Source organism: Plasmopara halstedii (genome assembly GCF_900000015.1).
Source record: "Plasmopara halstedii genome assembly, contig: Scaffold_323, whole genome shotgun sequence".
NCBI classification, from domain to species: domain Eukaryota; phylum Oomycota; class Peronosporomycetes; order Peronosporales; family Peronosporaceae; genus Plasmopara; species Plasmopara halstedii.
This window is the reverse complement of record NW_020187244.1, coordinates 726,835-751,706: the sequence shown is the minus strand read 5'-3', so window position 1 is coordinate 751,706 and position 24,872 is coordinate 726,835. Positions and strand designations below refer to the sequence as shown.

At 46.2% G+C, this 24,872-nt stretch overlaps 8 protein-coding genes across 8 annotated transcripts in view; 2 read left to right on the top strand and 6 right to left on the bottom strand.

Moving 5' to 3' along the window:
* Nucleotides 1–1,177: 1,177 nt before the first annotated feature.
* PHALS_08644 (uncharacterized protein) lies at nucleotides 1,178–2,061 on the top strand (the record flags this gene model as incomplete). The annotated part of the gene is made up of 5 exons (XM_024724032.1): nucleotides 1,178–1,446; nucleotides 1,518–1,553; nucleotides 1,615–1,685; nucleotides 1,746–1,913; nucleotides 1,985–2,061. 5 exons carry the CDS (start codon nucleotides 1,178–1,180, stop codon nucleotides 2,059–2,061), a joined length of 621 nt encoding a protein of 206 aa, XP_024574949.1.
* Nucleotides 2,062–3,407: 1,346 nt separating this feature from the next.
* On the bottom strand, nucleotides 3,408–5,700 carry PHALS_08643 (rna helicase; the record flags this gene model as incomplete). The annotated part of the gene is made up of 3 exons (XM_024724031.1): nucleotides 3,408–3,464; nucleotides 3,559–4,500; nucleotides 5,110–5,700. 3 exons carry the CDS (start codon nucleotides 5,698–5,700, stop codon nucleotides 3,408–3,410), a joined length of 1,590 nt encoding a protein of 529 aa, XP_024574948.1.
* A 213-nt stretch (nucleotides 5,701–5,913) lies between these two features.
* PHALS_08642 (rna helicase) lies at nucleotides 5,914–7,147 on the bottom strand (the record flags this gene model as incomplete). Its single annotated transcript, XM_024724030.1, has 6 exons — nucleotides 5,914–5,997; nucleotides 6,058–6,099; nucleotides 6,166–6,291; nucleotides 6,366–6,539; nucleotides 6,608–7,002; nucleotides 7,060–7,147. The coding sequence occupies 6 exons, from the start codon at nucleotides 7,145–7,147 to the stop codon at nucleotides 5,914–5,916; spliced, it is 909 nt and encodes a 302-aa protein (XP_024574947.1).
* Nucleotides 7,148–7,313: 166 nt separating this feature from the next.
* Nucleotides 7,314–8,473, bottom strand: PHALS_08641 (ubiquitin family; the record flags this gene model as incomplete). Its single annotated transcript, XM_024724029.1, has 5 exons — nucleotides 7,314–7,418; nucleotides 7,494–7,654; nucleotides 7,723–7,960; nucleotides 8,031–8,330; nucleotides 8,429–8,473. The coding sequence occupies 5 exons, from the start codon at nucleotides 8,471–8,473 to the stop codon at nucleotides 7,314–7,316; spliced, it is 849 nt and encodes a 282-aa protein (XP_024574946.1).
* Nucleotides 8,474–8,651: 178 nt separating this feature from the next.
* PHALS_08640 lies at nucleotides 8,652–11,524 on the top strand (the record flags this gene model as incomplete). Its single annotated transcript, XM_024724028.1, has 5 exons — nucleotides 8,652–8,846; nucleotides 8,921–9,021; nucleotides 9,093–9,168; nucleotides 9,227–9,292; nucleotides 9,368–11,524. The coding sequence occupies 5 exons, from the start codon at nucleotides 8,652–8,654 to the stop codon at nucleotides 11,522–11,524; spliced, it is 2,595 nt and encodes an 864-aa protein (XP_024574945.1).
* Nucleotides 11,525–11,676: 152 nt separating this feature from the next.
* PHALS_08639 (ubiquitin carboxyl-terminal hydrolase 47-like) lies at nucleotides 11,677–15,456 on the bottom strand (the record flags this gene model as incomplete). Its single annotated transcript, XM_024724027.1, has 1 exon — nucleotides 11,677–15,456. One exon carries the CDS (start codon nucleotides 15,454–15,456, stop codon nucleotides 11,677–11,679), a length of 3,780 nt encoding a protein of 1,259 aa, XP_024574944.1.
* Nucleotides 15,457–15,678: 222 nt separating this feature from the next.
* Nucleotides 15,679–16,306, bottom strand: PHALS_08638 (uncharacterized protein; the record flags this gene model as incomplete). Its single annotated transcript, XM_024724024.1, has 4 exons — nucleotides 15,679–15,869; nucleotides 15,977–16,067; nucleotides 16,165–16,211; nucleotides 16,297–16,306. 4 exons carry the CDS (start codon nucleotides 16,304–16,306, stop codon nucleotides 15,679–15,681), a joined length of 339 nt encoding a protein of 112 aa, XP_024574943.1.
* An 8,374-nt stretch (nucleotides 16,307–24,680) lies between these two features.
* The window catches only part of PHALS_08637 (hypothetical protein F444_17437), a gene marked incomplete at both ends in the record, with an annotated part of 1,309 nt that continues 1,117 nt past the window's right edge, over nucleotides 24,681–24,872 (bottom strand). The window contains one exon of the mRNA XM_024724023.1: nucleotides 24,681–24,758. Coding sequence (XP_024574942.1) covers nucleotides 24,681–24,758 — 78 coding nt within the window. The remainder of the gene's footprint in view (nucleotides 24,759–24,872) is intronic.

Genomic DNA, 24,872 nt, shown 5'->3' with positions numbered 1-24,872 from the left:
ATAATAGCGTCCAGCAGTAGGTCCTCGAGAGTTCCTAGAAGTGGTCTGCAACCACCACCTTTTAGCCGCTTTTGGCATGGTTGAGCACTCAAAATCTCGTCTCTGTTGCGCCACCACTTTCAATGTGGCAGCATCAACACTTCACCCTTTCTTGCGAAAGTGAGGCGCCACGCGACTCGGCACGCCACCACCTTGCTCGCCGATCCACTTGATCGCCTACTGCTTCTTTCCGAGCTCAATTGCTTGACGCATGGTCGATTTCGAAATAACGGCCCAATGCTAAGGTGTTTACAGCGGCCTTTGATTTGAAGAGGTCATTCAATCGAAGCGGTCTTTTATTTCTAGAACATTGTCAAAAATGCGATGGGGGCTTGTAATAGTAGAAGGTCTTCTATTCGTAAAAATCCGTTATAACTACTGGCTGTTTCAGACCCATACTGACTTCTTTTTCTAAGTGTAGTCACACCATTGTGTGGTCATACCATCTTGTGTGACCCACCCCTTTACACCACTGTTGCTTAGATATCTTTGATTCAGCGCTACAACCCGAAATGAGCTTCTTGGTGTACCTCAAAATGATCACTTTCATTGCGCAGCTGCTCAAGTGCGTCAAAAGACGACGCATGTTCTCACCAGCGCATGTTGAGACTCTCAGTGAGAGTAAAAATGTCTTCACAATTTCAAAAGATGATGGAAGCCTGCCTCTTGAGGGTCGCCCGTCGCTTGCACTGCTCGATGAGCGAGGGGTGACCGACTTTCACGTGAAAGGTTTGATGAGCAGGCGCTTGCGTCAGAGCTGTCATCATCAAGCGAAATCGTTGCCTTCTTTTGTAATCTCGTTGGATGTGAGGTCTACTTCGGCAACATTGCTTGGGTGCTGTGGCTGATGTATAACATCTGTAGGTAGTAAGACACCAGATAATCATAGATTTAGAATTTGATGTCCTAGTATTTGCGATTTACCATCTACCATCCAGCACACTGCATTTATGGTGTGTTCAATAGCTTCGAGTCGGTATTTGCAAAAAAAAAGCAAATAAATTTGGACCAACGGCAAAACCAACAACAATAACTTATATTATACAAACAGATAGACTGTTGCAATATTTGCAGTATTTTTTTGCTCACATGTGCACCACATCAGTTGCAATAAATTGCAATTTTATTCCAGAAAACAATGGCGACTTTGAGCGACGAAGAACAGGAGCTGATTCAAAGAGATCGCGAAGCCAACCCAGGCTGCTTCTACTCAACTGCGCTCTCGCAGTCCTGCAGATCTATAAATGGCGACAACAAATGCGAGATCATAAAAAAAATATTTCGTCAATGCCCCAACGCTCGCAAAGAGCTCATCTCGAATCGCAAAGAAATTACTGAGGACGAGTACGGCGGAGAGAGCACAGCCGATGACTTTTACAATAGAGAACGGATGGACGCTCGTAGAGGGTGAGCAATAAGTTTGTTGTGAAGACTGACTTTATTTACTGAACGTTTTAAACGTTTTAAATGATATGTAGCAGCGAACAGGAATTTGGCTCATTTTTCCAGCAAAGGTTTGTGCTTTTGGTCGGCTGTCGAGAAGTTGGCAAGTTGATTGATGGCCATTTTGTGCAGAGGGGATGACGTTGATACGCAGTTGAGTCCGTTCGACTTCTTAAGGCAAGAAATGCTGCGCCCATTTGAAGGTGATTATATCAATTCGTCTGGTCGATATCAAGTAATCAATTTTACCTCGTATACTGTAGACTTTTTTAGCGGTGCCTGGTTGGGACGAGACAATTTGAACCCGTTTGAAGGTCTAGAGAGAGAATTTGAACGAATGCCTGTGCATCCACCGCCGCATTTACCGCGCCAAACACCGCCAGAACCGCCGCATTATTCGTTTCAACCTTCGCGTGGCAAAGGGCCTTTTGGTAGACTTTGATGAAGTTTATTGCAGTTTGTAGTGATTGTTTGCTTACGACTTAAGTGTTTCTGATATTAGATGCCAGCGCCGAAGCACGGGCAAAGGAAAAGAGTGACTTGTTTGCGGACTATTCAGGCCGCATTGAAGAAATTTAGGCGCTGTTTGCGAAGTAGCTAATTTTCAGTAAATGAGGCAGCAGAATTGCGTTTTCCTGTGTTGATCGAAACCATTCGTTTGCTTAAATTTTGAAGTATGTTTTGAGATTTAACCTGTACGGGAAGCTTAAGAAGGCATGCTTCTGTGCGATATTCCAGATTCTTGACGTTTTGGCTGTTGCCAATTAATATAAGGCCTTTCAAGGAGATCACGAAGGCATTTGTAGAATCCATTTAAGTACATCATTCAACAAGATTAATGAAGCAATCATTCATTGCAAATTTGTGCTTATGTGGCTCAAACTTCATCAATTTAAAGTGCATTCTTGACGTTTTTGAATTTACAAATCAGATCAATTTGTTGTGTAAAAGCTATTCTTGCCTTTGTGAACCAGGAGTGTAGGGATGTATATGACCAGCAGATATCAAATGCGTGCCTACTAGACGGCAAATGTCGTAAGTGATTGCAAGGCTTTCTGACCTGTTGATGCTTACTGAAAGAATGGCTCACGGGAAGAGAGCAAGTTACATAGTTCTATGGCAAAGCTTACTAATTTATTGTGATTCTACATGATATGGCTGGATGAGCGATCCTCTTTTGATACGGAGTACTAACGAAAACTGAGCAGAATTTTGTTTCAGCGGCGTCTGTTAAATTTGCTTTCGGCGGCCCCAGTTAACTTGTTTGGTTGTTAGAGCTTCCATTGTCTTTGTGGTAACCACAGGGCTCTCTTCTACTAGAAGCACAGTCATGCTGATTAGTAGATTTCACTTCTTATTCTACGTAGACGTAGCATACACAGCTTGCTTGATCATCTGGGGATAGAAATTGCATCTTTAGGTATTGTCTTGAATTACGCCTTTGGATTGCATTGAAGCCAATAGAGCAATCACGTGAATACGATTTGCGTCAGAATAGTGCATAGATCTATGCCCGACGTATCAGAAATCCGCAAAAATCCGGTATGTTGATTCAAATGACCAACAAACCTGGGCCAAAAGTTATAAGGATTGGGTCCCAAAGGTCAAAACTCGGTTTTTTCAGGAGGTCGTCAGTGAACTAATAAGTGTCACATCTACCGCATCCAATGCGACACTTACCGATCTCTGAAAAAGGAAGTTAAATTAATGCAGAAGATCTCGTTGCTTGCCGCACCTCTCCATAGGGCTTAAAATACGGTAAACGTCGACGATCACGAAAATGGTTTGCTGCTCTATTTTAGAAGAAGTTTTTGACGGTATGTTCGAGCTATATGCTGGCTACAACGTAAATATACAAGCGCGGCGGCCACCAACACAAGTATTCATGGAGTTACAGCGCCAGCCAAATAATTCTAGTCCGCATCTTAACATTTACCTGGACCAATTTTAAGGTAAAACATCTCTAAATGAAATTGTGAGGCCTAAATTTAGCCTACAGTCCATTTACCAGCGGCCTCGTCCACCACCATAACCGCCTCGCCCTCGTCCACCACCACCACCTCCGCCACGTCCTACAAGATCGCGCAGCTCACGAGGAACCTCCTGTCCAGCATCCTCGAGAATTTTTACTAAAGGAGCGGCCAATCTACCATTGTTGGAAGCCGTAAAAAATGAGATCGATGTACCTTTGTTGCCAGCACGAGCTGTACGACCGATACGGTGGATGTAGTCCTCGATATTTTTGGGCATGTCGAAATTCACCACATAGCGAATATCCTTGATATCTAAACCACGGGACGCGACATCTGTTGCGACCAAGATCTGAGTCTTGCCTTCCTTGAAATCACGAAGCACATAATCACGCTCCTCCTGAGACTTGTTACCGTGGATGGCCTTGCACATGTAGCGAGTATTCCGTAAGTTGCGGCTAAGTTCATCAGCACCACGCTTCGTCTCGCAAAAAATAATGATTCGACCCCCTTCGTAAATGTCACGCAAATGATCCTGTAGAGAAGCATACTTCTGGTGATCGTCCATCACCTCTACGATTTGCTTGATTCTCTTATTGGCTGTCAGATCTAACGAGCCTACTGTCACCTGAATAAAATCTGTCAAAAAATCGTTCGCTAATGCCACAATTTCCTTCGGCCACGTTGCTGACCACATCAGCGTCTGACGGTCTGGACGAATTTGGCTCACAATTTTGCGAAGTTGTGGCTCAAAACCCATATCCAACATGCGATCAGCCTCGTCTAGCACTAGGTATGTGACACGTCGTAGATTCGTCTTGCCCATGCTCAACATATCAATCATACGACCAGGCGTACAAATGCAAATCTCCACACCGCGACGAAGGTCAGCGATCTGACCGCCCTTAGGAACACCACCGTATACACACGTGTTTTTGATTTTAGAGCTCGCACCAAACTTATTACACTCTGCCTGGATCTGCACGGCGAGTTCCCGCGTGGGGGCAATAATTAGAACGATAGGTCCATCGCCAGGTTGTAAATACGGCTACAAAGAATAATAACAGTACATACAAATCGTTAGTAGACATAATGACATGGCCTACCAGGAAGTACGCATGAGAAAGCAAGCACAAGCGAGCGCCGAGGAATTTGCGGTGTTCGCACCCTGCATTTTCTTCCGGCCAAAGCCCACAACGCACCAATGCAAATTTCGCACCGATTAATCGTCAGGAGGGCGACAGCGATAGAAGAAAAGGCAGTTATGGTCAATCAGCTGAAAGCCATCAGTCTTGCCGTTACAGATTCTGCCAGAGTCAGTTGGCAAGTAGTCATAAGCAGGACTATTTATATGTCTGCCAACACGACCTGCAATCCTGAACAGCAGACCGCGATCCGGATCAGCTGAAATGCGAAAAACACATTAATACGTCTCGACGAGAGCATTTTTCATCCCACCAACACGTATCGACATGTATCATCCACGCTTAAATCACCGTTTAAACCCCGACGCCCAGTGCGCGTATGTCTCTTTTACCGCATTACATTAATGCGCACAAATAAAAGACTGTCATGTTGCTATCAGCTCATCTCAGCGCATTAGCGCCGTGAAATACGCAATCAATCCTTCAAGCAAGGTTGGTTGCAGCATACGAACCTGAGCGTTAATGTGTACGATTGCTGGAAGCAAGAAAGCTAGTGTTTTTCCAGATCCCGTGGCTGAAATACCAACCATGTCGCGTCCTGATAGCGCCATGGGCCACCCTTGGCATTGAATAGGCGTGGGTTTGTCGAATCCTAATCGCACGACCTCTTCTAGGACATACTCGGGAAAAGATGCCTCTTCAAAAGACAGGACGCACTTAGGAACACCTTTACCAGTGACATTTATCTGGTGTTCCCGTTTCCATTTTTCGTATTCATCCGCTGATCTTTTTGTCACATCTGGGTGCTCGTAGTAAAAATTCTTTTCAAACACCGGAAGTTTAGACATGTCCCACTGAATATAAGAGTCTAGATTTGAACCGAGATCGCCGCCACCGCCACCTCCGCCTCCATATCCCCCACCCCGACCGCCTCCAAACCCAGAACCACCACCGCCGCTGTAACCTCCACCACCGTAACCACCGCGGCCACCACTATAGCCACCCCCTCCACCACGCGAGCTGCTGTATCCACCACTATATCCGCCACCTCCACCGTAGTCACGTCGAGAGGAAGAATCGCCGTATCGGTCGCCACTGTTCATTCTGTGTTATTGCTCGTTTCTTCTCGTTTTGTCGAATGAGGGCTTCGGAGGTCGCGAAATAGGAAACAAACGTTGGTTGGCTGGTGGACATGCGAAATATCCTCCAATCAGGTGTGCAATATCGGAAACAGCTTGTGATCCCATTTCTTGCTTATACATTATTACTAAATGAGAAGCCTTTGTATTTGTTTATTGATTGTTCCCTCTAATCTCTTAAGCTAAAATGGTACGCTCGTACGTAGCAAACTGTTGGTTGGCCTCTGAGATGCTCACCTCGATCTTTCGCACACCACGATTCTAGCAACGATAATCCATATTAAGTATGTAACAAGCATTTAATATGCAAAGTGTTCTTACCAAAAGTGCAACGAGCGTAAAAGCATCGATAAGTTGATTACTCTAAACAAACGCAGCAACAACGTGTAAGTGATACACGTCCAGTATGAAAACTGCTTCATCGCGTACAATATAAGTCGCGAGTTCCTCGGCCGAAGAGTGCACAATCGGCAACAATGAGCAGTCCGCCTTTGGAAAACTGAACTTTGCCATGTCTTCTGTTAAGATGTGTACATTCGTGCCATCAAACGAAATCTGAAAGCACAGCACGGACACCAAAAAACCAGTGAGCACCAAAAACTTTATTACTGTAAATCATCGTCTTTTACCTTCAGTGCATCACTGTTCATAGGCACGAGAAAGGATTCGTTCAGATCTGAGCAGATGACCCGCGAGATCTTTTTGATCTCTCCAAAATCTACAACGTAACCATCTGGGCCTACTTGTCCTGTAATTGTGACAGCCAAGCGGTAATTATGTCCATGCAACTTCTCGCGAAAGCCCTGAATATACAACCGCAGCCACATTTATATGACTCATCCACCGCACTTGATACAGTTACGCCCTTTACCTTATATGCAATAAAGTGCGCAGCGTTGAATTTCATGTAGTCTTTGGAAACGTGCACTTTGAAGACCTCGTTGTAGCTGGAGCCAATAAGATTGGATGTGTGGTTTATCGGAATCGTCGCCTGTATTGCGTTTGCAGGTGCCGTTATAATTTCCGTATTTCCTGTCTGATAAACAGACTGCACTGGAAGTAAAATGCTAGTTTCAGAAGGTGGTGTTGCAGCGCCGCGAGTTGGCTGAATTTGCGCCTTGACGTCGTCTGGGGTTTTAACACAACCACGCAGGTGTGATGCCCAGCGATCCACGTTGCGAGCAGTTATTTCTTTCCCGCAATAACAACACTTGACGCCCCCCGCTGAGTCACGCATCACATACATCTTCACGACAGCTTTCTGGTCTACCGTCAGTTCTTTACCGGTGTTAGATCCATTAGAAGTGCGTTTGCGCCTCTTACTTTCTGGTGTAATCGATTGAGAAGCATAGCCCTGGTCCTCCTGCTCGGTGATCAATTTCTGCTCTAGCTCATGGTTCACAGAGAGCATGGTAGCAACGACAAGGTTGAGGCAATGGCTGCACTTCTCTGATGAAACCCAAGAAAGCGGAGATAATTGGTGAAAAATAAAAAATAGTGTATTGTTACACATGTTCAACTTCGTGATTCAAGTATACATTGGCCAAGTCCCTGTAGCTAATACTACAATCGGCATTCTATTGGTCGGACACAGCACGTGGCACAACACTCAAGAAAAAATTCATGCTCACGCCGAGTAGCAGGCCAACCTTTTGCTTTCGAGGGACGGAACGGTCAAGAAGCTGAAGGAATAGACACAAGCAGGATACGAGCATTAATACTAGATACGAGCACATAAACCAAATTATAAAACTTACCATTAATAGCATAAATACACCAAGCAATAGGCCCATCAAGAACCCCCAAAGAAATTCAGTGCCGGTGCCTTCATTATCTGCTGCCAGGATCGAGTTGCTCATACCATTTATATCAATTTGAGTATCTGTCGCAATACGCGCCGTTGGCACAACATTAAGTGCTGCAAGCGCAACCAATACAAGTTGCTATCAGCAATCAATACCACAATCACTCCAGTGCGAATCATACCAAACTCAGACTGCGGTCCTTGAGATGCCATCCACTCCTCTTCCAATCGATAAATCCGGTCCTCACTGCTCTCACCATGAATGCGTTCAGCCCGGCTTATGAAGACTGAAAGTTGAGGATAAAAGTATAAACGTAAAGCCTGAATCTCCTCCCGACTAAGTCTATCACGTAGCCTGTCGAAGCCCCTTCTCGTGGTTTCATCATCTTGTTCCTCTAATTCAATAGCTGTAGACGCGACCTATAACATATTCCATTAATCGTCAATGATTATACGGCATTACTGTATTTTAGCTAGAATGATCTCTCACTTGATTGATTATCGCTTTCGGAGGAGCCGCACTGATTGCACAATGAACGAAGTCATCGTCTTTGACCTTGCAGCTTTCTAATGTGGCCTTGTCATCCGAGAGCATCTTGCCTTGATGAATTAGACGCAAAAACTTGCCCTCGGCATTGACTTTCTTCTTCACGAGTTCCTTGAGCTCCGCCACGCTAGCCGAGTGCACAATCTCTACACGCAGCGGCTTCTCGCTGAGTGTCTTGACTTTCAAAACAATTATCCCAGAAATTGATTCGTTAATCGTGATACCCACGGATTCTTCCGACAGCTACACATAAGAACATTTATTCAAAGATAAATTTTAAAAAGACATTTCTCATTGTCAATATGTAAGTCCCAGAAAACGAGAACAAGGTCAATGTCTACCAGTGGTTTCTCCTCTGAGATGTTCTCAGTGCGCTCTGGCTCCATCATGCTTGACAAGGCGATCGCACGCCTTCACGACTGCTTGCCTTGCACTGCAATTTGGGCTTTTCGACTGCGCAGTGTGGGTAGGGCGACTCGAGCCAGTTGGATCTTGGCTTTACGATTGGAGAAAAAGATTCAAGAATTTTGTTAAATGCAACAGAAATATCACATTTATTTATAAATGGCATTGATGGCGCGGGATATAGAGACACTAGTTGATAAAGATGCCGTCAAAGTGGCCGTGCGTGTCCGACCACTAAGCTCTAATGAGTTATTACAAGGATCAGAAGTGTGCGTCGATGTGCTGGACGACAGTGTCGTGCTAGCCGAGAAGCAGTTTGACTTTGATGCAGCGTTTCCAGCAGCGACACAACAGGTAATCATTCTAGCGCAATTGATCGCTTGATAGTCGTGTGATTGTTAGATTTTTATACGTTTTAAATGCCGCAGGAAATTGTCTTCGAAAAGTTAGTGTCACCAATGATTGATCAATACTTTGCTGGGTACAATTCGACTGTGTTCGCCTACGGACAGACGGGATCCGGAAAGACGTGAGCAGAGTTTTAGAACGGATAACATTACTTATGAGCTGCTTAATTATGGTATGTATTTTTGCGTAAAGATACACAATGGGCAACGAGTTTGCTTCAAGTGTTACGTCAAGTGACCGTGGCATCATTTTGCGCGTGATCGAGAATGTAAGAAGTTTCACGTTTCTACAAAGTATCGAAAAATTGTTTTGATATTTCAAGATAGATTTTCCAGCGGATAAACTTGATGGCGATTTCGCAGCATACTATTATCAAGATGTCGTATTTGGAGGTAAACAAGGTTACGTTCTTTACATATATGGATTACTACAAGTAACTTTTCTTGCTAATTGATTTCTTGTCATAGATTCTCAATGAAGAAATTCGAGACCTGCTATCGCACTCTTCCTCTGATGCGCTGCCGACCAGCTCCGGACTGTCCGTACGTGGTGATGGTAATCGTGGCATTATCGTCAATGGACTCAGTGAACACATTATAAATTCGATCGATAATGCGAAGTTGTTGTTACGTTCGGGAACATCGCTTCGCGCTACAGCTTCAACAAACATGAATTGTCAATCTAGTCGCTCGCACGCAATCTGCACAGTTACCATGGAGCGTCGTGACGACACAGAAATTCGAATTTCAAAATTTCACTTGGTGGATCTAGCCGGCTCTGAACGAATTCGACGAACCAAATCAGAAGGTGCACGTTTTAAAGAGGGTGTAAACATAAATCGTGGGTTACTTGCACTCGGTAATGTAATTAATGCGCTGTGTGAACGCAGTCGTACAAATTTGCCGTCAGTACATATTCCTTACCGGGACTCAAAGCTAACGCGTCTGCTTCAAGATAGTCTTGGTGGTAATAGTAAGACGCTTATGATTGCGTGTATCAGTCCCGCTGACGTAAATTATGAGGAGACGTCAAACACACTGCGATATGCGTCGCGAACACGTAATATTGAAAACAAAGCTGTCATTAATAAGGAGCTGAGTGTCGAAAATGAGGTGGCGTACTTGAAACAACAGCTCGAGATCGTTCATCTGCAGCTTCTTCAGCAGTCACAAAAATGTGGTGCAGACAACGTAGCTCAGATCGAAGCGATGCACTCAGGTTCAGACATAAAAGCCTTGCAAGAGAAGAATCGCAAGCTAAAAGAAGAACTTCGCCTAGCAAATAATATCAAGGACAAGTGGAAAAAGATTGCAGATGGCCTGGTTGGAGAGGGCATCACCGCGCATGAAGATTTGAGAACGCTCAAAGCGAGTCAAATCTCACACTCTACCATAAAGCCTAGAGTGGAGGCTGGCATGCAGAATGGAAGAGGCGACAGAGGTAGCCAAAGCAGTCGTTTGTCGAGGCTGCAGCAACTGAGGGAGTTTCAGAGGCAACGATCCATTGCCGCGAAGGAAAACATTGCTGTGCAGCGAAGGGATGGGTCGATGGCGCCAAAGAAGGGTAAACACGCAGACAATCTACCGTCACCGACGATGGCAGACACTGACGGTGAAAAAGCAACCAACACTATGCACTCGCTCTCTAACAGTCTAGTCCAAGAATCTGACATTCAGTCGATAGATATGAATGCAAAGCTTTTGCAGCAGGTGGTAGCGTCATGCGAAGCAATCTACGTTGCAAAAGAAGCAATACGAGCAAACGTTGCCGACCGGAAAGCTTTGGCTGCGGAGAAAGCACGACTAGAGGCATTTTCATCCGCTGAATATGCAAATCAGCTCGCTGAATTGCAGAAAGACTTGTGTATGAAAACGGATAATATACGTATTCTTCAGCAGAAGCTGGAAAGTATCGACAAGAAAGTTACGCTGCCGTCTGGACTTTTTCCCGCAAAGGTTGACTCTTGTCACCACTTGATTCGGCATCTTGTCGATATGGTAATTGAATGCAAGGAAGAGTGCTGGACTCTTTCAAGCTGCCGCATTGCTCAGGATTCCGTGATTAAAAATTTGATGGCCGAGCGACAAAGTCAAAGCAAGACAGTGTCGGAACTGGAGACCAGACTTATGGAAACAGTCAAGTCGCTCGAGGTGTTGCAGCAGCAGAAAACAATCAAAAAGCCAAGAAAGCGGAAACAACGGGAGTCTTATGAAACGATCGAGACGTTATTTAGCAGTAGCGACGAAGAAGTGGACAACAATGAAGCAGACCCAGACTATGTGGAGAACGAGCGAACTTACAATAGATGCAACAAGAGGAGAGGCAGAAGCATGACAGCAATGAAGGAATCGAAAAGTGCTGATGCCATAAATGAAGCTGATAAGATGCGGTCGTCCGTTGTAGTCTCCTGCTACTCCTGTCACGGAAAATGTGCAACCAAGGCATGCGATTGCAAGTCGCAAGGTCGTATCTGTAGCGGAAGATGCTCGTGCAACTCAAAAACGTGCCGAAATCGTCATAGTGATTGCACTCGTAGCAATATCTCAGGAGCAAGTGATGACCTTGCAATCACCTCCTTCGTTCCATCCACTCCTAAGAACCCAACAACTTCCGAAGCTAATTAGCATGAATTTTCTGGTTTCAATCACGGCCATTTATTGTACGCTAGATGTGTGTTGGATTATCTTCCTGTCGTGTATAAACTATTTAAAAAGGATAAATCGTGATCCGAGTTGATACCTCTGAAAGGGGAATTTAAAAAGTGAAAATTTAATCATTATGTCAAGTCGCCGAAAAGATCCATGTCTATAGGTTCGGTCTTTCCCGTCATAAAGTCGTTGTCGTCCTCGTCGTCCGTGCCAGACGAGGTATTATGACGTGCCGCGGCCTTGTCGGTACGAGTGGGAGTGTGAATGCTTACACCGTTCGAATTTCTTTCATTGCTGCTTCCAGCGCTTCCAGCACCTTTGTGCTCACTCGTTTTGGAACGAGTTCGAATGACCAACGCGGCTTCCTTAGGTTTTTGATACTGGTTTGAATTACTGTTACTAGACGAGTATTTGGCACGTAGTGCTTGCGTCTTTTCATCGCTTTTCCTGGCCAAATAATTTTGAATGAGCTGGCGCTCATGAAAGTCCATGTGCGTTATGTTTACATCGGTATCGACGACGAGATAAAACACTTGGTATTCGGATTCCTGGTTTGCAAGCGCAGAAGCAGGTAAAAACTCATAGGAAATTACTTCCAGAATATCAATCGAGTCGCGGTGGTGTGGAATTCTTGCAAATGCTAAACGCTCTGCTGGAATTGAGAATGCAGCACTTGCAGCATCTACCAAATATGTATCCGGATGATTTTTTTCTTCCGAAGAAGCAATCATCACCTCTCGCCGTAATCTTTTGTCAAATCGCCACGTCGCACGATTCACGTACGCGAATTCAACAATCCTGTGGCTAATCGCTAACGTCTCCGGTTCTGGTAAGATCTCTGCCACAATACTTCTTCCTTCGTACACTGCAAGCTTAGATGCTTCAACGAGATTTTGACCATCTACTAAAACGGTGGTCAGTATATTTTGGCGTAGATCACGCAGTCGGATATGAGATGGAGTCAGCTTATGGTCGCCAAATTGTACACTTTTTTTTCCCATTAAGTCATTCCACACTTTGATACGAATATCATCCACCAGCATTTCCTCGCTTATGACCACTTGGCTCACAAACGTCAACGACGCATCATCTTTTCCTATTGCCAAAAGCACTTCGTCAATGTCAAACAAATTGTTTCTATCACAAGTCTCGGTAATAATCTGGTGTTGATGGCTGCTTCGGTCGCTCTCTAAAGATGCTGAAGAGGTGTTTGCGGCGTTGTATAACATCAGTCTGAAGTTATACTCGCCCGTTTTGAGCGGAGTGCCCTCTAATGCAAAGACTGTATGATTCGAGCCGATTGACAACTTGGACAAAGTGCTATCAATCGCCTTTATCTCAACACCAGCACTGTTAATGCCGCGAAGAATCTTAAATTTATTAGAAGGAAGCCCGATTTTGGCACTGATTTGGTCCTTGAGTAGTCGAACAGTTTCTCTTCGATCAATACGAATTGGCTCCGCTGGATTTGTCAAATACTTGAAGTTGACTGTGATCATGTTCGCCTCACGCTCAAAGAATGCCTTCGCGGGCGAAGGAAGTTGAAGATCAGTCGTTTCCTCAAAATACAACTCAGTTCCATTTATCAAGTGCAAGTCCATTTTTAAGCGCAAGCTTCGTGTACGGTCATCGTCATTCGCGTTTAGAATGTCGGCTGCAAAAATACTGTACGGACTAGCACTCTTCTTTATCAAACGAATCTGTTGCCCGACAGGAACTGAAAATTTTTTTTGAATGGCAGCGCAAAGTGTTTCCACGTTTGAAACTTCGTCCTGTTGGATGCACCTTGCCATAAAGAAAACACGAGATGTTGCTTGTGTAGCATCCGATTCCAAGTCGACAAAGCGACGAACGAAAAGTTGTAGCTTTGTCGGGTCATACTCCTCCCACAATTCATCGTCACTTTTCACTTCAAGAAACATATGTTGGCCAGAACAAACTCCTAACGATGACAACGTCATGTTTTCCTTATCATTATACGTGTCCGAAAGCAGGCAATTGTATTCGTTGTATCCTCGCAGCCGCACATTTTCTAACGATGGGATGACAACATCTTCATCCTTCGCGAACTCCTCGCACGCTGTCTTAAGTACTTCGCGGATTGTTGCAGTCTTGTAAACATAAATAGTTTTCTCTAAATTCTTTGTCTGCGATCCTTTCATATAAAATTTAATCTGAGCCTGTTTAGCTTTTTCAACCCGTTCCTGCTCAAGTCTATGAATATTTTCCTCATCTGCACAGATTTTATCCTTTAAATATTGCGGAATGTTTTCTGGGCTAATCACATTTACATTCTTGTCGGCATCGACAAGTCGATACATAAGCATATACGCGCATGTACTGTGGCGCACGCTATAGCCAGTGCCACTTGTGCCCCCGAACGCAAACTTCAATTCCGTATCTGAAATCTCACTGACAGAAGAATCATTAAAATTGTACCACTTGCCCGTCTCTAGAGACTTTATATACGCATAATAATGTCCGCCAAGCGCGCTGCCAGAGTGAATAAGAATCGAGTAGAGTTCGTAAACATGAGGGCCTGAACGCTTTACCATGATTCTTGGATCAAAAGTCGGGCTCCAAGTATCAATAAGAGCATCGTCCGCATCGTTATCAGTACCATCGCCTAGTTCGTCATCAAATGTCACCGGATGTGACTCATCCATAGAGGATAGACGACGATTTCTGTCATTTGCCGCGATCAATCCAGGTGTTGGGGATGGCGAAGAAGGCAAAGAGGGTGGTGCATGTTCTTGTGAATTATGATAGTGCCTGCCCTCCAATTCGTGGCGCTCCATCGACATTTTTCTAGCAACTTTTCCACGAGCAGAGCCATTTTCACCACTCACATACGAGTTCATATCCAAATATTTCGGAAAAGTCACCTCGTTATGTAGCTTAATGCGGTTCATCGTGGCATAGTCGAAGTCAAAGCGTTTTAACTGCAGCATTAAAATATACGGCAGCTTAGAAAATTTGAGTCCCTTGATAGCATTGCGCTTTACTTTACATCTGTCACACATCCACTGGTTCTCGTCTTTCAGCACTTCCGGTCTTAGAAATAACTCAATTGCCTCCTCCACGGTCTTCATCATCTCGGTCGAGCCGAACGGTCGAATGACCAATGACAAATCTAGAAAATTATCGATTCTCGAGCTTTCATATCGACACTCATAGCACTGCACGTAATCCTTAAGTGATCCCTGATACAAATCATTCACCAGACTCTCATTCACGGTTCCTCTAAATGATTTTTCCAATGCATCTAGCAGCACTCTGCATAATTCCTGTACGTCGTGTTGCTGAAAGACGTCAGCTCCTGTCCACCCAAAACTTTTAGTTAGTGCCTTGGTCGATATCGAGTCCTGGGTTGTCAGCTGCAACTTGGCAAAGAGTTTCTGAAGCTGCAATGGAATATTGTCTTCGTCTGCCTCTATTTCAACGTCAGATTCTTCTTCATCATCCTTTTGAGCAATATCCTGATTTATCTCATGAATCACGCGGTGACACGTCCAATTATACAGTCCCTGGCGAAATTCGGGTGTCATAAACATACTCTGCAGTAGGCTGTTCATGTAACACGTGGCACCCTGATTCGATAGACCCGTAAAGACTTTTTTTGGTCGGCTGTAGGTCCCGGAACTACTGTAGCTACTGTGCTTACTGCTTGTATAAACTGACGAGTCGTAAAGATCAGAAAGCCCTGTGGCGCTGTATGTGGTCAGCGCTGTGGATTGCACATTGCTTGTGACAGCAGGCGCGTCCTCATCCTGAGCGCGTGGCAGTTGCTTTAGCACAGAAGATACTCGTAATTGATGTTGCTCACGAGAGCTCAAATGCTCTATGTCGCCAGTTGAGTCCCAGCCTGTTGCTGTTGGCTTCGATGAATCAGAAGGCCAGTCGCTCATCTGAAAAGAGTTTGTTACTGAGATCTACCTCATTCGAAGAGAATTTTTTGTGTGAATCACATAAAACCAAGGACTTGAAAATAATCCTGGAAAAGTCTCAAGAGCAGGCATGAACACTTAGTAATGTCTGGAAGTTAAAAGCCGAACTCAACATCCTAATTTATGCATACAATTGTAGTCTTAGAAACATCGCTGATCTGACGTCGACAAAGTCTGAGACTTCTACACCATGCGCGGCATGGGAGACATGTTCCTCGCAAGTGGTAGTTCTTCTTCTGATTCTTCGGACCCATAGAAGGCGCGATCTCGTTTGAATGTTAGGCTCTCCGAGAGAAATTCCATCTCACCTGCGCAGAGCTTTTCTTTACGCCACAATGTGTAGCACACACCCATCGCGACTGCGTACAGCATGGCTGGGAAGCACCAAAGCAATCCATCAATAGACAATGAGTCACATACACACATTATCATTCAGAAGATTTGAAGTTAACCAAAACATGCAAATTTGCAGAGAACGCACCCGCCTCAAAGCACGAGTTAGCACCAGAATTGGGTGTCTTGGCGTTATGAATGTATATAGGTTGCAGCTTCAGCAAGCAGCCCACGACCACCTGGGATATATCACATTCATAAGTAACGGTCAAATATGAGCAAAGCTTGAGTCAAGATGAGTAAAGCGCGACCATTGAAAGCAACACATCAGTGTACCAGGAAAACGAAGCCGATAAAGCTGAAAATAGTGCCGCACAAGTAGCCTATCAAGTGAGAACAGAAACAAAATGCAAGCGTTAGACAAGCTAGAAATGATCAGCTCACGTAGCCTCTCGAACCGCCACGTACCTCCGCCCATAATGTGGATAGTCGGTCTTTTTCTTGTCAATGGAACATTCAGTTAGTACATGGTACATTTTTCATGTGGATAACATACAATTATGAATATGGTGTGCGCAACATATTTCGCTACTGAAAAATCGATTTGCATTTTTCTTAAAGTTTGATCTGTAGTCTTCTGTCAGACAGGAACCAGCGAACAGCGTCCTTTCCTAATTATAAAGTTTTATTTCGTGAAATTGCATTTGGGTCTCCGCCGTTGCTGTTCATTTTTAAGTGACCGTATGATCCTTTTAGAAATATTCTAAGCATCAGCAGCATATATAGCACATGTCTGTCAGCGCACAAAATGATTTGGCGTTACCTTAAGGACTCCTGTGGCATTCGTACAGTGGATGCAGCTCAGATGCTAATCTTTAGCGTGCTTCCCTACCGCGCACGGTCTATGAAACTTTAGAATCCTCTCTTGGCCATATATATCGTTCAGGATCCGGTCGCGAGGCTTTTGTCATCGACTTCGCGAGCACTATCTTACGTCTCCCTTGCTCAAGCTCATAAATCGGGTAACGGTAATGTACCCCGACTTGCCACCGTCAAGTCCGCCAAGCAAGATCCTGATGACACCACACGTAGGTCAGCTGGCGGTAGCTGCTCTGAAGCCATCGCCGCTGGGCCATCCCATGGGCCGGGTACGAGCCTGCGTATGGCTGTACTCCTTCTGGATCGCGATCGTTATCGCCTATTCTAGCGTCGAGGTCTCTACCCGCTTAAGCTGCACCTTATTGAAGGGAGGTAAGCTAAAAATCTTTGGATTCTTAGTCGGAATTATCGAAAATTTCATATCCTCAAATCTGCGTTGTTCCTGACAAATCGGAGCGCACAAACGAAAGGTTAAGTGTATACGCGCAATTTGATTGCGCCTGGATGTTCGTCACAGCTTTACGAGGTGCTGCATGTCGCGTTTATATCGGTGACGCATGAGTTCCGCCAGCGTTTGCGCCATCTCAGAAATTAAGCTATTCGAATGATTACATTTGAGGAATGCGCATGATTGCGGTACCACTTTGATCTGGACACGTTAGGGTTGCCGTGCTCATGGACAGGCTGAAAGTAAACCAGGCCCGCACCCAGCGCTTGGCTTATCAGGTAGCATTATTAAATCGACGGCCTGATTATTTAACCTAGTCGATCCCATCACGCTTTCAGAGCGATATCAGCCCCGTAAATGCTCTTCATTCTCATAACAGACTCATATCGCGAGGGATGGAAGTACTTATATCCATCTTGAATTCAGCACTTCAAGAAAGTAACTAGTTTCTTGTGATAGGCTAACGACTTCAGGTTTTGCAAGTCGCTACTCAGCACCTTGCCTTAGAATATCGCAGTGGACAAAACCTTAGCGTCAGGAGCACTTACCACAACATTGGCGAGAGTTTAGTCCTAACATTGATCCTGCAAGCTGATTTTATGCGTAACACCCATATCCTACTAATATTAGGCACAACCTCAAGACTCACTCCGCTTGTGTTGGCCATTTTTTAAATTATTGTATTTAATTTTTATGAAATAATTCTAGCAACCTGTTCATCCCAAAACTCTTCGCATTGACCAATGACGTCAATGCAAGCAGGTTAGGCGCTTCAGAAAGCGAGCGATCAGATTGAGAAGCTTGAGCTACTTGACCCTATTTTATCAAAGAGGAGGGCTTAGCTTTGTAAGTCTGTAACCTGGTGCCACCCGCAGAATGCGACAGACTCTATGCTGGCAAGTACGCATTGGACACTGTTCTTGATTAATGGGAATATGACGTTTTTGCGCTCATGCGCATGTGCTAACTTCAAATTCTAGAAATTTTTTGAATTGTTCCAAAATGTAAATTTAGTCGAAATGTCCCTCCATCAACATGATAGCGGGTACATTAATCTAGCTGAATCGTAAGATCGACTCTTTAGTCTTACAAATTGACTTTTTCAATTTATAAGTTTCCATATTATACTCCTCCGCCTCTTTCCTTGTTGATGCATTAAATCTCACTGTAACGGGGTTACACGTACCCTTGTATGAAAGGTGACCGTACATAAGTGTGGATTACACAGGTTGGTGTAATCACACAATGATTTGGTTACACCGTACCTAGAAGCCACTGCATGGCAGGATTGCCAGTAGTAATGCATATTTATTGGGTTTTAGTATATTAACAGGAAAACCTAAGATTTTAGGTATTGGCAGCTCTGCCGGAAGAGTCTCGTTACCTTAGTTAATGTTTTATGTACTCTTGGAGGCAGCGGATTGCGATCCACTGCACTCGTCCTGGTTCTTTAAAGAGCTATGGCAGCCCCGCTAAACTTGGTAGCAATTGTTGTCAATCTATGCCTTCATTACGACTGATCTTTTGTGAGGAAGGTTCAATACTCCTATTTGCCCCAGGGCGTAGTGAACGGACTAAATAAGTTGATGTCATTGCTGGGCTCAGAGGGCGCGGAGCACCTTGTTCTGCTAGGTATCGAAGCGAAAAACGCGCGCCTAAAGGCGTTTTTGAGCTATGAAAACGATTCGCTAGAGCACTTATAGCAGAAGCTGTCGGCGGCGACTGCGTCCATGACGCCACCGTCGACGAGAAATTACTTCTCCCGACCCGTGCCGCTCATAGTGAGCGTTAAGACGTTCGGGGATAAGGATGGAGAGAGTCTCCTGCTCAAAGCAAGAGAGGCCGAAAGGGCTATGGCATCCGTCATGCTCCATTGCGATCAACAGCGCGTGGCGCTATCTATCTATAATTAATAGCGCAAGAAGGGACACGAACGTGCAAAGCTTCGGTTAAAGCCGCGTTCCCCTCCTGGAAGGAGGGGAAGCGTCAGCTTTTGCGATTGTTCTCGCCGCCTAATCAGGCATATCGCGTGCGATCGCGTTTCCTTGCCACCCGACAGGGCAAGAAGGAGTTGGTGGACTTTGTCCATGAGTTGAAAACTCTCATTGCCGGGATGGCATGCGACCATCTCCCCAAGGTGGCCGCAGTAACCGTCTTTATAGAGAGCCTCCGCACTGGCGTGAGCAGAATGGAAGTCTTCCGAGTGCATCCTTCTTTTTCGAAGAAGCGGTAAATGTTGCATTAAATGCCGTATCCAACTTTTAGGTCGGCGTGACTTGGATGGAATGCACACCCTCGAATCTCGTCGAGTCGACTTGAGCCAATGAACTTAAGTAATGCTGAGAAAGAAGAGGGAGAGCTCCGAGCTGCCGAGCAGCGTTTAACACTCGACGGCGTTTTGTCTGTAAGGACACCCGTCACTTTCGGACTGGTTGTCTCCTGCGCAAGGCGCAAAAAGGTTCGTCATACCGATGTCCCGCTTCTAACTAGTCTGGTTTGTCGCGAAAAGGATAACCTCAAATAGGCGCAGGACGCCATAGTGGTGAAGAACTGGATTCTGATGAGCTTTATAGAGGTTGAGGGCAGCAGGGCCCAGCCCCGAAGAGCCCCGTGCTCTTGAACACGAAAGTGTATTCAAGCCGAGCTTGCTAGTCGTAGAAGCGACTGTGAAGGGCTTTGAGAAGCCATGGAAGATTATTATCAATTTTGGGGCGTCTGGAAATTGCGCTCGACGCTCCACGATCACAGGAAGTCAGCTGTATGCTGAGGCGCTGAATGCTCGGTTGAGTGACACCGTCACTGTTTGCTTGACGACGGGTGCCGAGGGTCTTTGTAGACCTCAATGTCAAGTTTATTGACTTCGACAGCGTGGAACGCTGCTTAGTATTAGACTTGGATGCAAAGTATAACCTTATCCTTGGTATGACATGGTTGGAACATCATGAGCCAAATATTGACTGGAGTTCGAAGACCTTGGGCCTTACTCGCACGTCTCCTGGTGGAACTTTGGTGATTCATGAACTGGCTCGGGCAATGGACCGGGATGGTAAATGTGCCGGAAATACGGGGAATCCAAGTTGTCGAACACCAAATTTGTTTTATACAGGATTCCAGAGCGTGGCTGGCGGTCTGAACGTGGAGTGGCACATAACCCACTGAGCGCTGCTCAAGTATTGGAGCAGTCGCTGCATGTCCAGAGTGGCATGGTCGGCTAGGATCAAGGGCGAGGCCTCAATGATGCACGTGGAGTGGCACGTAATCCACTTGGCACTGCTCACGTCTCGAAGCAGTTGCTGCATGCCGAGAGTGGTATGATTGGACGAGGTCCAGGGCATGCGCGTGGAGTGGCGCGTTTTCGACTGGATTAAGACTGCAGAAATAGCAGCTCTTTGTCGAATGTTGCCAATAACATCAAAGCTTCGATGCAGCAGGGAGTGGGGACACTTGACAACGCCGATTGCGTGTTCTACTGGTCTTGATGAGACGTTAGAAAGGAGACGGCGAGGTTGTATGTTGTCTTCCAAGCGCAGGGCATCGACCCTGATCCAGGGTGCGTCTGGTGTAGACGATAGAGTACATCTATATACCCTTGTCAACAATTCGGCGCGAAACGAAGACAGCGAAGACAGCGACGTCATTCTCGAGGCTGTTCGCACGGTGAACGCCCTTCTTGAGCTAGACGAGATGTCCTTCGAAGAGTTCGGCGGTGCCTTGAAGACAGGCGACTTAGCCAGAGTGGTCATTATACGATTGGTAGATGAGATTGACTCATCGTCGCTTCTGGATCAAGCTGTCCTGGAGGACACCAAGAGGTTGCTGATCGCAAGAAGCGGTTTTCGGTTTTAAAAAATTTGGTGAAGAAATTTCAAGATGCCGTCTCTAAAGACCCGCCGTCGGTCCTACCTCCGGACCGAGGTGTGCGTCTCGAGATCTTCCTCATCCCGGACCAAATACTGCGTAATATGCCAATGGCCCCTGTCTAAGGAGCAGTGCGGCGTCATAGACGCCTTCTTCCGCGCGAAGCACGACGCGAGAATGGTGTGTGAGAGCAATTCTCCCTATTCGACACCCACACTTTGTGTCCGGAAGCCAAACGACAAGTGGTCTATCGCTCACTCTTACAATAAGCTTGATATTCTCCAGAACAATATGGTTGGCTGTTCAAAGTACAGCGCACTCGACTTGGTCGATGGTTATTACCGATTGCTCATGAGAGCGAGTGATATTCCGCTGACAGCGGTTAGTACTCAGTGCAGGATGCTCTGGGAGTGGCTGGTGATACTCCAAGGGCTGTCAAACGCACCAGCAACATTTTAATCGTCTTGTGACGCAGTTGTTCAGCCCCCACCGGGCGTATGCACAAACACACTTCGACGACATCTTCGTCCACAGTCGTGCGGAGCACGGGAGGACAGATGGAGAGAACCACATCGTTCATTTTAGAGCGGTGCTCGAGTTCATGCGCTCGAATAAGCTGTATGCTAGTGCCGATAAGAGCTCCTTCGGCGCGGAAGAAATTCCCAACTTAGGATGCTTCATTGGGAAGCGTGGCTTCGAGCGGGTCTCACGAAGGTCAAAGCCAATGTGGACTTTTCGGTGTCAAAAAATCAAAAGAGCTTGTGCAAGTGGCTTGGCCTCGCTAACTACTTGCACGAGTATAGCGCGAATTATGCGGAAATGACACGACCATTGTCGAGTCACCTTAAAATGGATACGGAATGGTGTTGGGACGCCGAGCTTCGGGAGGCTTTTGACAGGGTCAAAGACAGCCTCCTTCATGCACCAATACTGGCGCTGCCCGACTTTGATCGTACTTTTAGTTTCGTCTGTGACGCTTTGGATTCTGCCATCGGCTGTGCACTGCTGCAAGCAGACACCAAGCGGCGAGATCGGGTGATCGTTCGAATCTCACCAGCATTAGGTTGTGGAGAGGAACTACCATGTCTACGACCAGGAATTACTTGATGTGAATTATGCACTTGTCAAGTCCAGGGTGCACCTGCTTTGTTTAAAGCCGTTTGGGATCTAAACAGATCATGCGTCATTATGCACTGCAACTCAGTCGTCTCACCTCTCGCAGAATGGCTACCATTCTTTGCAGAATATACCTTTGAGGTGAAGTATAAGCCATGAAAGCAGAATGCTCTGGCTGATGCGTGTCATGCAGACCGAGCTATGAGCTTGCTCTTGACACGACGGTGACGTCGTCAGTGACGGATTGGACCCACACCGCAAACACGGGTGACAGTATATGTGCTGCTACAGGCTCGCGGGAGCAAGGAGTTTGGAAACTCGGACAGTAAATTGTCGGCGCGTTTGCTCGCACGGTTACACCGATATTCGCTATATAACGGTTTGCTGTATTATAGCACCGACTCAACGGATACGCCACAAATTGTGGTTCCTCACGATGAGATTTTAGAATACAGATTCCTCTATGAGGCCCATGACACCCCACTCAATGGTCATCTCAGTCGTGAGAAGACGTACAGCTTGGTGCCACTTTTTGTGGCCCAAGCTGTACTAATGGACGAGCGCATATATGAACACGTATAAGACGCGTAAGAGGGTGAAACCTTATCTAAATGTGGCGGCACCGCTGGCCGAATTACCGGGACCCTCCGAGAGTTGACAAATAATGAGTATGGAATTTGCGTTTGGCCTGCTGGAGAACTCGGCGGGCAAAACGGGTGTGTTGGTCTTTGTGGACCGATTGAACAAGATGGATCATCTCGCGGCAGTTTCGGACACAATCGACGGTTTGGGTACAGCGACGCTGTTTGTCTATCTTGTCTTTCGACAGCATTGGACTCCCAGAGTCAATTGTCTCTGACAGAAACCCACGCTTCACTAGGAAGTTTTGGTCTACAATCTTCAGGGTGCTGGGCACCAAGCTGACTATGTCAACAGCGGACCATCCGCAGACCAATGGTCTAACTGAGCTCGTGAAACGCGTCATTTAAGACATTTTTCGTAGCATCTGCGCCGAGACGCCGAAGCGATGGAGCGCCATGCTACCACTCGTAGAGTTTGCTCTGAACAATGTAGTGCATTCATCTACCAGCTACACGCCGTTCTACGTGAACGGTCTTGTTTATCCTCTCGTCCCGCTGACGCCGCCATTCCATGGCTCAGGGCTTGGTGGGGAAATAATAACCGGACGGCTAGCTGATGTCAGCCCCCTCAATGTTCGTAAGAAGTCCATGACTTCCTGTCTGCCAGACTGAGTGACTTACGACACGTTCGCGATGCGATTGCTGAAAGCGAAGACATGCAGATGGAAGAAGCTATAACGAAAACCCAGAAGCTGAGCCAGAAAGCTTTAGACGCAGTGCAACAATTCCGTTTCAAACGGCGCAAGACGCTCCACCGTCACACGAAGTGACGTATTTTCCTGCTCGACGGCTAGAAGCTGCTCCGACAGAGCAGGATAATTCTCAACGCGAGGCAGTCGGTGCACAAAGTATTCCAAGCTCTCGAGGTCTTACTCACAGCGGTAGGCGACCAGAGAGATGCTCGTCAGAACGCCGATGACGACGGACATTGCCCTCCAACGCTCGAAGAGATCGCGAGTCACCGACGGCGATCGACCGAGTTGTCATCGCCCACCACCGACTCTTCTCGATGAGAATGGTGGCGTCCACTACCACGTGGAACACATTGTGAGTTGACGTCGTCGACGGGGTCTAACCCAATATCTTGTGGAGTGACGGGAATACCCAAACTCCGAGAACTCGCGAGAGTCAAGAGGTGCCACTTTTGCAAGATTGTTCAGACGTCGTGGACGCTTATGATCAAAACAATCATAACGCTTCGCGTCGTCGTGCACCCGTGCGCGCTTCTCGGTAGTATCCCGGAAAGCCGGAGGGCTATGAGCTGAGCTCTAGCTATGGCCCTGAGCTGCTGTCGTCGTTAACTCACCTGTGTGAGAAACCACAGAGCACGCGGAGGCATGACACATGATCTCACGTGTCGCAGGGCGACAATATGCAGAAGGACGGCGTTGCGCCTTGAGTTTGACAAAAAAGACGGCGATCAACGCGCACGTCCACTTTCTTGTAGCCTTGCTGTAAGGTAGAGCGAGGAATGTTTCCGGTGCAGCTGCATCCATCGTGTCGTCTTCATGACTACCAATTTTGGTATCTCTCAATATTTAAACTACAGAAACGTGGAACGTGAAATTTGTACAGATCTGCATTTTTAAGGTGCAAGGTTATTATCGTAGAGTATGTACCCCATTGCATCCTCCCACACCAAGATGTGGATCACACTTGACTACATACCTTTTCTTACATTGCACGCTCAACCAGCGCCCACTGCGTTCAAACTTCCACTTCATTCCGTGCACCCCACAATGCCTGCTCGTAAGAGTAACATCGCTCCCGAAGTCCTCTCCCTTACATCCCATCACATGGCTCATCAAGACTCTGACGTGTTGTCAATGTAAAGATAGTTTGCCTTCATCTACCATTGTGAGAGTGCACTGCAAGGCTGCTTGCTTACGCGTCATTCCGCTCCTTGCTTGTCACGCAGCGTATGTAACGGCATTGTGTTGAACACGTGTTGCCGAAAGTAATGGTTTGCTGTGAAACGCGGTGTATAGCTAACTTTATTATGCGTTAGCATCAAGTCAATTCCATTAAAGTGGAGCTCAGAGAGCTTCTCATCATCTTCAGCGATTACCTAGAGCTTGGGTAGTGTTTCCCGTGAAGCCGCG